Source organism: Phacochoerus africanus, chromosome 4 (assembly GCF_016906955.1).
Source record: "Phacochoerus africanus isolate WHEZ1 chromosome 4, ROS_Pafr_v1, whole genome shotgun sequence".
Lineage (NCBI taxonomy): Eukaryota > Metazoa > Chordata > Mammalia > Artiodactyla > Suidae > Phacochoerus > Phacochoerus africanus.
In genome coordinates, this window is record NC_062547.1 from 137,978,521 (window position 1) to 137,994,558 (window position 16,038).

A 16,038-nucleotide genomic window follows, 5' to 3' on the forward strand; every position below is an offset into this window, starting at 1 on the left:
CTTGATCATCTCTTTTGAAATCAGGGCAAGCATTGGAAACCCAAGACTAGCTGTTCTGGGGGTAGTGTTGTGCGAGTCCTCCGTTCCCTGAATGGCAGCTGTTGATTCTGCTTTTTGGCCCACGTCCCTCGCACTGTCTGCCAGCCAGCATCTCAGCTCCAGGTTTCTGTGGGGACTGTGGGCGTTCCTCTGAGACCTAGCAGCTCAAGGCTCAGTGCCGTCCCAGGTCGTCTGAGGGAGCTGGTTGTAGAGAAGGGAACTGAAGGATGGTGTGTGTGTGTGTGTGTGTTCCTGCAAATAGGGTCCACACACGCAGGTCAGGATTAGTGGGTTTGAGGACAGCCTGGCGTCTTTACCATGGCTTCCCAGTGCTTTGCATCTCTGGGGCCGTGTGGGCTGCCCTGACTCCTCCAAGGGCCTGTGGAATTTTCCAGTTTCACTAGAGCATCTGGCTGTTGGTTGAGAATGCGGTGTGTATGTACAGAAGCCCCTTCATGCTGTCCTTCCGGGGCTCCCCCTCCAGTTATTTTCTAGTGGATGCCCATGCTCAGAGCCCTGTGGCTACAGACTGGCCCAGGTGCCCCGGGGGCTGTGGGACCTTTCGTGTCCCTTCCCTACAGTTTTAGGGCATTATATTCTAATTGCCTGTTAGTTTGTCTTTCCTGGTCCCTTTACCCCCCACCCCCCACCCCCGTGAGCTCCGTGAGGGCAGAGAGCATTTCTTTTTTGCTGTCCTCCGGGGCCCGGCACAGGCCTTAGAATGCTCTTATTGGGCTGGTGCGTGAGGAAGGAGTCTGTGATGCTGGACAAACCTGCCACCCACTGGGGCCCCCCAGGCTCCCCTCAGCCACAGCCCAAGAACACTGCCACTCCAGTGACAGATGCAGCTTCCAGGCCCAGCACACACGGGTAAGGAAACAAAGCTTCGTGCAGAAGGTGGTCCTCCTCAGGGCAAGGATGCTCTCCCCCTCCCCGTCCCTCCTCTCCCCTCAGCATCCTCCTGTGCTCTGTCCGCTGCTGAGAGCCCGCGGGCTCCGGGAGGCGGGGTCTGTTCGAGGGCAGCCTGGCCCTCACGCTCCTTCCCTTGGGTCTCACTGCAGGTGTTCGCCTTCTTCAAGGGCATGTCCTTTCCCCTCGCCAGCATCGCTGTCTACAACTCAGTGGTGTTTGGGGTCTTCAGCAACACGCAGAGGTTCCTCAGCCGCTACCGGTGCCCGGAGGCGGAGGCTGGCCCGCCTCACATGCTGTCTGACCTGCTCCTGGCCAGCATGGTGGCCGGCGTTGTCTCCGTGGGGCTGGGCGCGCCCGTGGACCTCATCAAGATCCGGCTGCAGATGCAGACCCAGCCACTTCAGGAAGGTAAGAGGCCAGGAGAGGTTGCCTAGTGTCTGGGCACCTGTGACCCTTTCCTGGTTTCCAGGTTTGGGATACAGTTAACATCCCGTCTATGGAGCGTGGCGTCCGTGTTGTACTATTGTATCGCTGCTGATAACGCTCACTGGTCAAGGATTTACTCTGCACCAGGTCCTTGCAAAGAGCGCTGCACATGTTCCCGCAATTTGTCTTCAGAACCATTCTCTGAGGCACGTGCTGCATTTGTTTGCATTTTATAGATGAGCAAAATGGGCTCCCGGAGGTGAAGGTGCTTATTCAGGGACACACAATTAATGACTGGCCAGTGCGGACAAGCTGCATAATTTTCAGCAAAATGCAGAATTCCTTCTTCAAGAATTAGTAAGAATTTAAAAAGGGCAGGAGTTCCCGTTGTGGCGCAGTGGTTAACGAATCCGATGAGGAACCATGAGATTGCGGGTTCGATCCCTGGCCTTGCTCAGTGGGTTAAGGATCTGGCATTGCCGTGAGCTGTGGTGTAGGTTGCAGACGCGGCTTGGATCCCACGTTGCTGTGGCTCTGGCGTAGGCCAGCGGCTACAGCTCCGATTCGACCCCTGGCCTGGGAACCTCCATATGCCGCGGGAGCGGCCCAAGAAATGGCAAAAAGACATAAAAAGGGCAGCAGCAGAGCCTTAAGTTAAGTGGGGGGCCCTCTGCACCTGCCCATATCTCAGACCCACACCTGCTCCTCACGGCAGGGGCGCGGCCAGGGAGGCCTCACACTGCATGGGCTACAGGGCCGTGAAGCCCGCGGCCCCTCGTCTCGCGCTTGATGTTCCATGGAAGCTCCGTTTCTTGTGTGCCCCGTGGCAGCTCCTGCCCCTGAGCTCCCTGCTGGGAAAGAGGTTTCTGCCTCTCCTGCTGGGAGCAGTTTGGATAAAGGAAGATGGAAAGGAAGGGCAGGCACTTGCTGTGCAGAGGAGAAGGTGTCAGCTCGGGAGCCAGGATGACCTGGGATCTTAGACAAATTTCCATCCCTTGAGGTTTGTCCTGGGCTCTCGTTTTGCCTTGTCTCCTCGGGGAAGATAGCCTTCCTTCCTGGGCCTCGGTTCCCTTTTTTGTATATCGGAGGCACCACCTATGGTTCTTCCCGACAGCTCTTGCAGCTAAGACCGTGTGAGCCCTCTGGCCCCCAGAGGCTGAAGCCCCGAAAGTTCACTCAGGAGCACCCCTACCCAGTGCCTCCATGCGGCCTCGCTCCCTGCTCAGCTGGGGATGTGTCCAGGGTGGGCCTGTGCACCCTCTGAGCGTGTTGCTGATGCTTCCTCACAGGGGTACGCGGATGGCCTAGGGCCCAGGGCCCCTGTCAGCACATGGGTTGGCCCACCCAGAGGGTCCCAGAGGGTCCCCCACGGGGGCCCCTGGAGAGAAGGACAGGCAGGTCCCTGCCTTCGCTCACTCGACGTACTGAGTCATGGCTCGGGACAGTCCAGTTTGGTGGAAGGGCCTCACCTCTGTGGAGTGTTTGAAGCTCGCCCATCTGGTCCTATCCTAGAGGCAAAAGTGAGGATGTAGACACATGAAGGGCATCGTGAGCAGGCCTAGAACCCAGGAGTCCTGGCCCCCAGGCTGGCTTTTTGTGCCATCCTGTCTACTTTAGCAAAGCTGTGTGAGTCTCCGGTGCAGAGGAAACCTCTCCGTGAGCCTTAAAGCTCTTTGGGCTCCAGATGCTGGAAGGGTCTCGGTGATGAGGCTCCTCGGCTCTGGGGGCAGCCCCACCTCCTTTGTAGCCTGGGCGCCTCGTCCGTGGAGGGAGGAAAGGGGGCAAGAGTCACATATCTGGGAGGGGCCTCAGCCAGCCTGGACCCCCAGGGAGATGTTTCTCTGGAGGTGCCTGGGACATCTGGAGCTCTCCTGACAGCGTTTGATTCCGTTCTCTCTCCTGCCATCACCCAACCACGTCTTCCCTGCAGAGGGTTCTAGAATGGTGGCCAACTTGAAAGGCTAAAGCCCGAACTCCAGGGTCCTGGAGCCAGACTAGAAACCTCTGGAGACTGGAAAAAGGGTGGGAGAGTAGCCAGACCTGAGAAAGGTCCCAACGCTGGGTGTGCAGGAGCCTCAGCTTCAGGGAGCTAAGCAGCCTGCATTAGCAGCTACCAAGGCTGCTCAGCACTCACTGTGTCCAGACGCCGTTGAGCGCTGTCTGCTCATCTCGTTGGACCGCCGCCCGACAGTGTGAGGTGGGTGTGATGGGTAGCTCTGCTCATCTGCTCAACACACGGTAGTTATGTGCCTGCTGTGACGCAGAGGTGAGCGGAAGACTCTGTCCTGTTCCTCCTGTAATGTTCCGTCCAGTAGGCAGGCAGGCAGGAATTGGGCCACTCCGAACAGGGTGGGTGGGAGAGCTGAGCCGGGCCACCCCAGGCAGCCAGGAGGGAGTCAGGTTGGGGAAGGGGAGAAGGAGAGTGGGAGGTCAGGACCGTGTACCTGCTCAGGGCAGCACTGAGGGCCACTCATCCCTGCTCCCTTGGGCCCCGGGAACCTGAGTCATGCCCACTTGGGCTGGGACCCTTGCCTAGCCGGGAAGTTGGGACCCTTCTGGAGCCTCGTTTTCAGGATACGCCCTCTGAGTGGGGACAAGATGAGGACCTGTGTGCCCTCCGTGTCTCCTTTCCACAGTGGGAGGTGCTGACAGCATCTCAGGGGACAGGCGGTTCCCTGACTCTGCTCCTCACAGATGGGAGTGTGGCCTCAGGTTGCAAGTTCACCCATGGTGCCAGAAGGAAACCGGTTCTTAAGTAAACCCCTTGAGGCAGCAACAGAAAATGAAAATGTTTGTGTTCTGTCCTTCCCAGTGTGCCCAGAAGCTGGCCTTTTGCTAGCTCAGGGAAGGCTCTTACAAGAGACCAAGGGACGTCTTGCACCCAAACTTTTCTCAGCCCTTCAAAGCTCAAGGTCGTCAGCATCTCGTCCCAGGGGCTTAGCTGGCAGTGCAGACACAAAGCCATTGACCCTAGCAGGTGAAGGGAAGGTGGGCACCAAGACTGGAGGGTGAGCCTCTGATGCGGATGAAGCCAGAACAGTCACAGCCATGGGGGCTGGGGAGCCCTTAGTATGTGCCAGGCGCTGTGTGAAGAACTAGTCTGTGTTTCATCTCCCCATCAGTCTAGCTCCTAGACATTTTCAAAGGGGAGACTGAGGCACAGAGAGATTCCAACACCTGCCTGAGGTTCCAGCCCTCGTGGGGGGTGGAACTGGGATACAGACCCAGGCAGTCTGACTCAGAGCCCCCTTATGCTGATTGTACTTCTGCCCCAGGATTTTCTAGAAGCTGAGGCTACCGCAACTGGTAACATCTGGGCCTTTGCACAAAACCAGTGGCAAACTTTAAGGGAGGGAAGAGGGTTGGAAGCACGTCTCCAAAATGACATTGTTCCAGTCGTGGGCACAGCTTATAGGCTGCAAGGGCTGGGTCTGAGTTCTGTGGTTTTGGGCGGCTCGTCTCTGCGTGGTCCACTTTTGCACAGCTCCCCCCAGATGCGGGGGGGAAAGGGCCTTAGCAATTGCAGGTGTTGGGCAGGACCAACAGTTGGGGATGGAGCAGGGCAGGCAGGATTTTCTGCCAGGAGTCTCTCCAGAAAAAGGGGAAGGATGTGGTTTTCTTTCACTTGTTCCTCGGGAACCCCTAGGCCAAACGTAGAAAACAAAGATTCACTGGTCCACGGAGGTTACGTAAGTGAGCAGAGGTACCTGGAAAATGGACCCTCTTCCGTTTTTTCACACCCACAGCCCTCCTAACCTGTATTTCATTTTTCCTCTTATGTACTGAAACACAGAACATATTTCACGTTCTGTGTCACTCTGCCCTTAGAAAAGCAGTGGTTCAAGCACAGGCGTCAGCCTTGGTGCCAGGGAGGCAGTAGGAGGGCTGGGAACGCTTTGCAAGCTGCCCAGATTCTGTCTAAAGGGGTGGCTTTGACTCTGCTCCAGCTGACTGTTGCCGTAGGCCTGGATCTTTTGCTCTTTTAAGAGAAGGCAGAAGACTAGATTTCTGGTGGGTGTTTTACTGGGAAATTGTCAGATATTTCAATTAAAAACAAAACCGAACATAAACCAACAGAACACCATGCAGCCCAAAGCATTGTGTGGACTAGACAGTGCGGGACTGGTGCTGGCCGCAGGTTTGTGGTCTCTGCTCCGTAGTGACTGTGCTGAGAGAAGTGCTCTTAGGCCACCTTGTGCAGAGCCTGTGGGATCCCTTGTAGCTTGCGGCTTTCCACCAGAAGTGCTCGTCCACTTTCTGGGTGGTGACGATGGGCCATTAGAGACTAAGCTACACACCAGAGGCAGGTGCCAGAGGCCTTTGGCTTTCCTGCTTTGGGATATGTGGCAGGTAGAACGGAGGCTGTGTCGCAGTGAGAGCTCTGCTCACCTGGTTGGAAACGTGCAAATAGAAAGCCATTGAGTTCATCGTGATGACCTGTTAGTGGTTAGAAATGAACAAGATGCAGAATACTGAGTGTGGAGGGAGAACGTGCCATCCACCCAGGCACAGTCACTGCCAACACGTTCATGTGTTTCCTCTTCTTTATGGATAAATTAAATGTTTTAAGAGGTTGCAGTCATGTTTATAGGCAGTTTCATATTCTGTTTTTAACTTGGTAGTATAACAGACACATTTTCCATGTCACTAAAGTAGCGCATAAAATTAAAAGATGGATACTATTTAAAATAGACGTGCAATATTCCATCAGGTACACCCACATACACGCATTTTGAGAGGGATGATATAATATGATAAGAATTCAGTTTCTAGACTTAGACTACCTGCTTCTAATCCTCCTTCCACCAGAGTCCAGACACTCTGGACAAGCCACCTCTTACCACCAAGCCTCCGTTTGCTCATCTGCAAAATAGGCATAACAAGAGTAGCCTGGGCTAGAATGGAACGATATGTCACCCATGAAGGTCCTGGCAAAACGTTAGTCTGGTCCATTGAAAACATGAAGTAAAGGTGAGCTATACAATTAAACGTTATTTAAAAGTCTTCCTACTGATGAACATTTAGGTTGTTTACAGTCTTTCCTCTTTTAAAAATAGTGATGTGATCAGCAACTTTGTCCATAAAGAGCTGCCTTCATTTGCAGTCATTTCTCTGAATGTGTGGGCTCTCCGATTCATGAGTGGGTCAGAGTGTGGTCATTTTTAAGATTCTTGGCGAGCATTGCGAAATTTGTGAAACAGAAAGGTTTTACCAAATTCCATGGGCACTCGCTGAAGTTTAAAGAGAATTCGCCCTTGGCGCTGCCTGCCAGTGCGTGCTGGGTGGCAGTTACGCCCGTGAGCATTCTCCCAACTGCACAGAGGTTCTCTCCTGGGGCCTCTGTGACTTGGCCTGAGTTCATTTGGACCTGGCCGTGACAGTGGGGTGCTTGTGAAAAGACCCTCCCTTTTCAGCCCTTTTCAAGTCATTGCTCCCCTTTGAATGGGCATGAGCCTCACTGGGCGCCCTGCTGGGCCTGAGTTAGAATTTGCGGCTGAGGTCCCCGAGGCCAGCAGTCCCTCTGCTGCCTGGGCCAAGTCCCATCCTCCAGCCAGTTGGCCAGTGACATTCACTCCTCCCCCGTCTGGGAGCTTCAGGCCTGTTTTCATTCGGAGCCTAATTAACGTGCGGATCACAAAGTCCTCGGCGCCACAGGAAACCGTTAACTCTGTGGTGATTTCGCCCGGCCCCACTGGAGGCCGAGGGCCAGTGTTCCACCTGCTTGAAGTCACTCTTGGATTCCTTCATTCACAGATGTTTCCCGAGGTCCCGCTCCGAGCCCAGCACAGTAGGCCCGTCAGGTATCACACACACAGCCCTTGCCTTCAGGGAGCACAGAGTCTCATGGGAATCAGGTGTGTACCAGAGTGAGAAGATGCCCATGGAAGGCCCTGGAACCTCACAGTCTGGCTCTGAAGACCAGGAGGGCTCCGGAGAGGAGGCTGCTATGGGCTGGGTGTTTGAATGCTGGCTAGGATTTGGAGGTGGGGGCGTGTGGAGGGAGAGGTGTTTCAAACGGAAGGATGACAGCATAGGGAGCCACTCGGTGGCAGGATGGGGGAGGGCCAGGCTCTGGAAGATGCAGGGTCCGCTGTGACGAGCTTGGGTTTTTAGCTGAGTAGGGGCTCCTGTGCTGTTCAGCAGAGTTGGACTACCTGCTAACTGCCTGCTAGATGCCAAGTGGAGCATCTTGGACACCCGCCTGAGCTAAGCGAAGCTGTGTGGTAGGCAAGTGAACTTGGCCTTCAGAAGGGATAGAAGGGGTGGGAATAGTCAACACGAGGAGGCTGATTTGGAGGCTGCTGCCCCAGACCAGGCAAGGCGCTGGGAACACCTGACTCGAGCCCTTTGCTTCGAGCATGGAGGGGAGTGGGCGATGGAAGAGGCATTGATGAATGCGGAAGCCACAGGCCACGCAGGAGATGGGAGAGGGTCAGAAATGACCCGAAATTTCAAAGGTGGGTGGCGATGAGGGAGGTGGTGCCTCTCATGCAGGGAATGAAACAGCAGATGGCACGCGTCAGGCAGCCTGGCGTGGAGCAGGGAGCAGCGCCTGCTCCTTGTCGTGGCTGCTGTTTGGGACCCTGGCTGGAGGGGTTGGCTCGAGCGAGAAAGTGGCGACCTTGCCTTGGTTCCTGTGGAGGGAGGGACCGCAGCTGGAGTCTCAGGACCTGAGGTCCACATAAGGGTGTGACAGCCAGAAGGAACAGCCAAAGTCACTGCATTAGATGCGGATGCCCAGAGGAGTTCAAAAGTGAAGAAGGCGAACGTCACTGAGACGTCGGCGACCTCCGTCGGGGAGTTTGAGGAGGAGCTGTATGGACACGAATAGTCGTGGTTCACAAGGACCCAGCCCCGACCGCGTGCCCTGTGCCGACACACATTCCATGACTCCGTCACCATAGCAACTCTGTGAAATAGCTGCAGTCACTCTCTGTTTGACAGGTGGGGAGCTTATGCGCTTTGTCCCTGCTCTCTGGGCCATTCTGTCCCTGGCCATGCAGCTCCACACCCTGGAAACAGAGTCCTGAGAGACCCCTGTCCCCAACATGGGGGGAGAAGAGGGGACAGTTGCTGAAGTCGCGGTGACAGTGGGGACCAAGACCAAGGGGTAGAGAAGGAAAGAGACTTTGTTTTCCCAGTTGGTAGAGGAGAAGGGAAGAGACAGTTGAGAGAGAATCTTTAGGCAAGAGGAAGCACGTTGAAGGTGCCTGTCTGTGCCGTGTGCAAGGCAATCTGACTGGAATGAAGGGGACAGAGTGGGACCAGGGTGCCGGGAGGAGACAGAGCTGACATCTGGACAGGTCAAGAGGAGACGAGCGGGCGGGACGGTAACAGCGGGAGCGCCGGCCGAGGGCTGCACCTGGGCAGGTGAGGTCCTCTGCTGCACACCTGAACACAAGCCCCTCTGAGTCTAAGCATCCGCCTGATGACAAAGTAGGGGGAAGCCATTCCTCTGATTTCGCTGGATCTTCAGACGCGTCTGGCTCGGAAGGTCTGCCACGATGCCTCAGAGGCCCCGACTGCATCCGTTTCTCTTTGGTCATGTAGTTTTATTGCTCCCCTAAAGATGTGTGGCGGCCAAGACACATGCTCTTCTCCAGGCAGGTTAGCCTCTGGAGGAGCAATCTTCTCACACAGGGCGTTTTCCAAGAATTCTCCAGCTCAGGGAAGGGGTCAGTGATGCTACGCTCCATAAAGAGATAGACGTCGCTCCATGCAGCGCCTAAAGAAGGAAGCTTCTGGGGAGGTGGGAGCCCTTGGGGTGTGCTAAGAGGCACCAAAACTTGGAGACCTGCCAGGACCGTACAGTCGGGGCCCTTCTTCTCAAGTAGGAAGTGAGGGCTGGGGTGGAGGGAGGGGCTTTGTGGAGAGGCTGGGCACATAGCCGTCAGTTCCAGGGCTTTTTGAGTTGTGGACGGTTTGACGGAATCCTTATCAAACTCTAGCCCCCCCTTATCTTGCTGAGATTGATGAAGGTGCACGCAACGTCACACACCATTGTGCAACTTAACGCAGTGGGGACTCACCCACTGGTTCCTTCATTCAGTGGACAAGGGCAGGTACTGTTCTGATTTCTGTTCATGGTATCAGCATTGGTAGTTCTCAGTGCTGTGCGGGCACCCGCAGTCTCCCACAGTAGGCTCGGCAGGGCACAGCAGGACACGACCACCTGAGGTTGGCAGGTCCAGCACTTCTGGAATCCGAAGTCACATCAGGTCAAGGGATTAAAGACAGGAATGATAACTATTTGCCTCAGGTGAAAGTACATTTGCACAGCACACATTTTAGTGAAGCACAGTTGCCAGCCTTCTCCGTTCATTTTCACAGAAGCCGAGTGAGGAGTAGACGAGGAGGAAATGAGGCCCGGCTTGGTTGAGCCCTTTGCCCTGGGTGTTTGCTAGGAAATAGCACGTGGGCAGTGAAGCAAATCCCAGCTCTTCCTGCTAAACTACCTGCAGATCAGGAGGCAACTGTTGGCCTCTTGAGAAACAGGAGGTGGGCCAGCTCTTCCCAGTTGGTAATATCCTGGGGAACAAAAGAGGGGCCCCCAGCCTGCTCAGACCCCAACCACAGAGGTTATACCCAGCCTGTCTGCTGGAGGATGTCCATCCACGTTACTGGATGCTTCTGTAGTGTCTTGGGCAAGTGTGGCACCTTATTCCATGATTTGGAAGTTTCCTTTAGCACCCACAGCCTTTGGCATGAGGACCAGACAGGACTAAGCTTGGAGGGGTGCTGAGCATGGGAGGGACGCTTTGGGAGGCCCTGATCCTAGAGCCGCTGAGCAGATGCTCATGTGTTCACTGAATGGCTGTGGAGGCACTTGAGGGCCACAGTGTCAGGCCCAGGGCCCCAAGGACCTGGGACAGGCCAGCGTGTGATTCTGTTGTGACAGCGCTCACCAACGTGCTCAGAAACAGCAGTATCAGGACAGACGATAATAGGGCACAGCCTGTGGGTCCCAGCTTTTTCTGCAAGTACCTTTTAAATTTATGAAATAGAGTCCAACCCGTAGAACAGTGGCTTTTCTTTGTGTCCATGGATTAAGAAAAGACATATGACAAGCAACTATGGATTATTAGTATATTTAAGTAAAATTTTGTGTTCTCACACTAGGACCTACACATAGGGGAAAAATGGTCATACACGTATGTGCAGTGTTTTAGAAATTCTGTCAGTCCGTAGTGCTTATGGATTGGTGACTCCTTGAAATAACTTCATGCTCCCCTCGTCCGCCTGTGAGCCCGCTGGCCCAGATGTTTTCAAGCGCAGAACGCCTGGGGAGGCTGTGTGTCGCTGACTGGTGACCAGCGGAGCCTCATCTCCAGGTGGTCACCTTGCTCAGGATTCTCTGTAGAAGGTGACTTGCTGAGAAATGTTCTTGGGTCTTTGTCCCTCTCCCCCTCCAGCGTAGGCACACAGGGGCGGTCTGGGGTGAACTCCCTCCCAGAGGGTGGTCAGGCCTTTGTTTTCCTGAAGACCAGACCCTCCTTACCTCAGCGGATCAGTGACTCGTCACTGTTTGCAGTTGACTTTCCTCTTTCCAGGGTCATGACCCACTGAAGAAATTGAACAGCGTTGCCTAAGAAAGGGAAAAATGAAACTTGTTTTTGTTTGTGTCTAGGAGGGTATGGTGGGATGCTGTGGCAGCTCCCTGGGTCCTGAGATGAGGGGTACTGGTGGCAGATCTGTGGGGACCTCAGCCTCTCTGAGGTAGGAGGACCTCCCCCTCAAGGGGTGGCTGCACTTGTACCTGTTGGGACTGGCCAAACCTGGATCCCCACGCCCTGCAGAGCTCCCCACAGAGGCACTGCCTGTAGGGGGACCTCCTGGCCCAGGTAGGGGCCAGCAAGCAAGCTACTAGATGCTGCTGCAGAGCAGGGGAGCCCAACAGCCATGGCCTGTGGTCCAACGAGCCATGGCAGGAACCGGGCTGGGCAAGATGGAGGAGCCGGCAGCGGGGGGGTCTTTTTAGAGCTGTGCAGGCCCTCCTCTGCTGCTAGGGGAAGGTTTAGAAGAGCAGGGTGGGGGCCGATTTCACTGACTGAACGTCATACCAGTGTTGTAAAGGGGGTCGAGTTGATCCTACATGAATTTGGGAAAACAAAACCACAGGCATCCTGAGTATTATATACCAATCATAGGGAAAGGCTCTTCATTTGGAGATTACAGCAAAAAATGGTCTCAGTGGCAAAGCACTCAGAATAAGAAATAATCAAAATTTGATTCATGATTTTATCCTCTTTTCAGAACAGAAGAGTCTCGTTAGGAAAACTAAATACGTTTGGCCCTAGAAGGAAAAATACCTGATGTGAATCCCTTCGTATGTGCATGTGCACACCCCAAGCCCAAGCCCTGAAGGTTCCAGAACCACAGGCTGAGGGGCGGTGGTTCATTGTAAGCACAGCCCTCACCTCCTTCCTCAGGTTCCTTTGCACAAAGATGCGCAAGTCCACGAATCTCACTTGTGCCTTCTTCCAAAAGCTGCTTGCCAGCAACCTGCCAAGTCAGTGTTTAGGGGTCCCCGAAATTTGTCTTATACAAACTAGAATGGGTTCAGTACGAGTTACCAAGAAATCTGATTCAGCACTTTTCTAGATCTACCTGCCAAGGCTCCCGGGCCACACCTTCTGCAGCTGAGCCACGCTGCATCTTGTGGTCTGGGTGCCTGATAGGAATCGCTGTGGTCTTCTGCCTTGTGTTGTCTTATGCATCGTCCATACCACCATTGCAGACGGGCTCCTAACAACTGTCAGCTTGAAGAGACTTGCTTCTCATTGAGTGACATGCCATCGATGTCACAGAATCCCTTAACCTTGAAAAGCAGAAGAGGCTAGGTAGGCTCAGGGTCTTTACTCTGCTGGACTGAACTGTGACCAAAACAGTTGATTTCAAATAGAAGATGTCATTTTCTCCGTAGTGTGTGATGACGCGTGCACACTGTGGTCAGAACTCATCAACGGAGCACTTACGCGCTATATACCTTATACGGAATGTACATTGTGCCTCAGTTAAACAACAAGCTAATAAAAACAAATGTAGGAGGCCAGAGAAGATAGCACTTGAGAGTTTGTCTTCATGGCGAAAGAGGTGAGACTTAAGAAAAAAAAAAGAGGGTCAGCCAAGGATGCATCATCTCGGTGTAATAACAAGGAAACATCAAACAAACACCAGATAAGGAAAGTTCTGTTAGCAAGAAGGGGGGTGGTGCACGCTTAAAAATGTCAGTGTCCTAAAAAAAAACAAAGACAGGCTATGGAACTGCTCCAGATGAAAGTCGTCTAAAGAGACATGACAACTGAACGCCATACCTGATAGACTGGATCCTGCCCTACGGTGGGGGCAGGGGACACTCTAAAGGTCAACATGAGCTCGCGGGACAGTGTGAGCGTGGGCAGTGCCTTAGACACCAGTACTGTCCACGTCAATTATGAACCCGGCCGCTGTCCTTCAGCGTGTGAGACAGTGTCCCAGTTCTTAGACAACACAGACGGAAGTACTGCGGGGCAGAGGGCCATTTCGTATGTAACTCACCGTGAAATGGCTCAGAAAATAAAGTTATCTATATAGGTGCAAAAGAATTTCCTATTGCTTACTTTGGGGAAGAAAGAAAGGACAGGTTTGGTTCTGATTTGGGTCTTGATGACAAGTTTGGCAAGTGTTTTTCCGACATCGGGGCCTCCCAACAAGAAGGATTTTATCAGATGCTGTCCTTCTTTCAGTGACCTCTGAAAGCCTCCTCGTACCCACCTCTGATTCGTGAAAACCTTGACTCCAGGTCAGGTCACTGTTACCTGCAGACGAACATGGCCTGGGCAGAGTTTGTGCCCTGGGATGATGGTATCTGTTCACTTTAATTGCACACATATGTTTGAGTGGAAAGGTTGAGGAAGGGTGGGGAGAGGGAAGAAGAGAGCACACAAAACATAAAACAAAGTAAAATGTTAACAACAGGTGAATCTGGGTAAAAGCGTTCTCTGTACAATTTTTCATTGCCGTACTTTCATGCAAATTTTAAATTATTTGCAAATAAAAAGTTTCTTTAAAAAATATTGGGGATGAGGGAGCTGGAAGGAGTTCCAAGGTTCGTAGTATCAGCTGGAGTCCAGAAGGCCCTGGCCACCAGTCGAGACTCATGTCCATCTTCCAGGTCACCATGACAGTTGTATTGCTGTAACAGTTGTAAATGGGTCCTTTTCAAGCAATAAAAACTAGGTCGCTCATGTTACAACCTGGGGAGGATGTGAAAGAATTTCCGTATTGCTTATCCTGAAAAGGAAAAAAGTACCGGTGTTTTGTTGACAAAGCCACTTAGAGGAGGGACAAGTATTTTTTTTCAACATCTGTACCTTCAAACAAGCAGAATGTTATCAGGACACTTGCCTTCAATCAAAACTTCTAAAAGGTACATCACACCCATAGTTGGTTCATGAAAACCTTGACTCCTGGCACAGATCACAGTTACGTCGACATGAGCATGGCCCAGGCAAAATTTATAAGTTGGGACAATTAGATCTATTTGGTTTAATGTCAGAATATCCCTGACAGTATTATGGTGGATGGAGGAGAAGCAAGGGTGTTCAGTGGGCTCCCAAAGACCACAGTATCTCATCTTGCTCTGCTCAGAGGGCCTGGGGCCCCTGCAAGTGGCCACCACCCCTGCTCACTCACTGCAGGATCTGCTGTAGAAGTGGATGGGATTCAGCCTTCCGCCCACACTGGAGCTGGTCTTAGAGGGCACGGCCCCAGTGCCCCTCTTCCCCTACCACAGAAAGCAAAGATGAGATGCGTTCATTCAAGCCTACTTTCCAGGCAAATTGAAACCTTCCCCTCGACCTTGTCTACTTCTGGGATGAGACAAGGATGGGATGCCCTTTGCTCCTAAATCTCCAGTCTGGACTGTGGCATTGAGAAGCTGAATGTTTTTTCACAGTCTTCATCTGATAAAGTTGGGACTGTTAGGGAACTTGGAAGTTCACTTATTTAAGGCAAGTGCTCTGTCTCTGAGACAGCATGTGTAAAACCCAGCTGAGCTGGCACTTCCAGAGAATTAAACCCAGGTGGCAACATGGGCATGTGGTCATAGGCAGGCTTCATTCTGCTTCTGTTCTGGTCCTGTCACACTAGTTCTTCAAGAAGGGAAAGTTGAGAATGTGAGTCCACGTTATCTGCACTTTACCTGCACTGGGACTAGGGGGTCTCTCTGGCCATGAGTCAGAGCTGTGCTAAAGGGTCTGTAACAGAGTAGATGAGCATCAGAATGAGAGGTGGAGGGCGCCAGGTAGAAGGATTAGAGGGCCAGAGAGTCGCTGCTTGTTGGCAGCATACATCCTGAGAAGAAGCTACAAACATAGCGACCCATAGACTGCCAGCAGAGACCCCAGAGGTCAGACCAGGAGGCAGCACCCTGTGCCTCTGGACTTTGAGGGGCCAGTGGCACCTTGCAGCCCTACAGCTGTTTCAGGACATAGCCTGGCCAGGGCTGGAGCGAGTCAGTGCATCCTGCACCTGAGTCGTGGGAGCTTGGGCTTAGTTGATGCAAACTATTACATTTAAAGTGGATAAGCAACAGGTGCTACTGTAGAGTGCAGGGAACTATATCCTACATGCTGGGATGCTTACGTAGGACTGAGTCACTTTGCTGTCCAGCAGAATTATAAAAATTAAAAGTATGTGCGCACACACACACACACAAAGGAGCTTGGTATGGCTTAGCATATTTGGTCCTAAGCATTGTGCAGTTGCATCTGCTCAGAAAGACAGTGATGGTTGACCAAGGACTGCTGGGCCTTTTAAGGCAGTTGGTGCTTTATCACCTGGCTGGGATTGCCTCCACAGTCTGGCTGCATATGCTGGCAGGGGCTCCCTGTTGGGACTTCAGAATCCTCATTTAAGCTGTCAAAATGGTCAGAAGGTTTGGTCAAAATCAACAGGTGACAGCCCAGCTGTCAATGGGCTGGGCTGCTGCCAGTGCCAAAGAGTGGCTGGTCTCTTGCCCCCTGGTCACTTGCCATCTTTTTGCCCTGTCTTTGCAGCCAACCTCGGGTTGAAGCCCAGGGCGGCAGCTCTTGGGGAGCAGCCAGCCTACCAGGGGCCTGTGCATTGCATCGCAACCATCGTGCGGACTGAAGGCCTGGCAGGGCTGTACCGGGGCGCCAGTGCCATGCTGCTGAGGGACGTCCCAGGCTACTGCCTCTACTTCATCCCCTATGTGTTTCTGAGTGACTGGATCACACCCGAGGCCCACGCAGGCCCCAGCCCCTGCGCTGTGTGGCTGGCGGGTGGCATGGCAGGTAAGGGCGACAAGGCTGACCCACGACCCCGTGCTGACCCCTGCACTTGGACAGCTGGGGAGCCTACAATGCCCTTCTCAGCCCTGGGGAGGGGTAGGGATCGTCCAGTCACTCCTCTAGCGATTCTTCGTTAAATACCTGCTATGGCCAGACCTAGCCGGGCAGAGGAAGGGCTGGGAATGAGGAATGGCCCCCCACTTTCTCTCATCCCTTTCTCTCTGAGGCCCTATTTGGGCTCATTCAGCTTTCAGTCGGAAGGGGTACCTCGAGCATTCACTCTGGGTCAGCCGCCACTGAGCTTTGAAAAGAAAATGTTATCCTGGTCCGCCTTTTTTGAATATTGGCAACTTGCAAACCTTTCTAG

The 16,038-nt window shown here is 53.3% G+C and overlaps 1 protein-coding gene across 2 annotated transcripts in view; it reads left to right on the forward strand.

Moving 5' to 3' along the window:
* The window catches only part of SLC25A48 (solute carrier family 25 member 48), a 47,744-nt gene that overhangs the window by 9,744 nt on the left and 21,962 nt on the right, over window positions 1-16,038 (forward strand). For both annotated transcript variants that reach the window (XM_047778678.1, XM_047778677.1), the window contains exons 4-5: window positions 1,101-1,359; window positions 15,417-15,674. In XM_047778678.1, coding sequence (XP_047634634.1) covers window positions 1,101-1,359; window positions 15,417-15,674 — 517 coding nt within the window. The remainder of the gene's footprint in view (window positions 1-1,100; window positions 1,360-15,416; window positions 15,675-16,038) is intronic.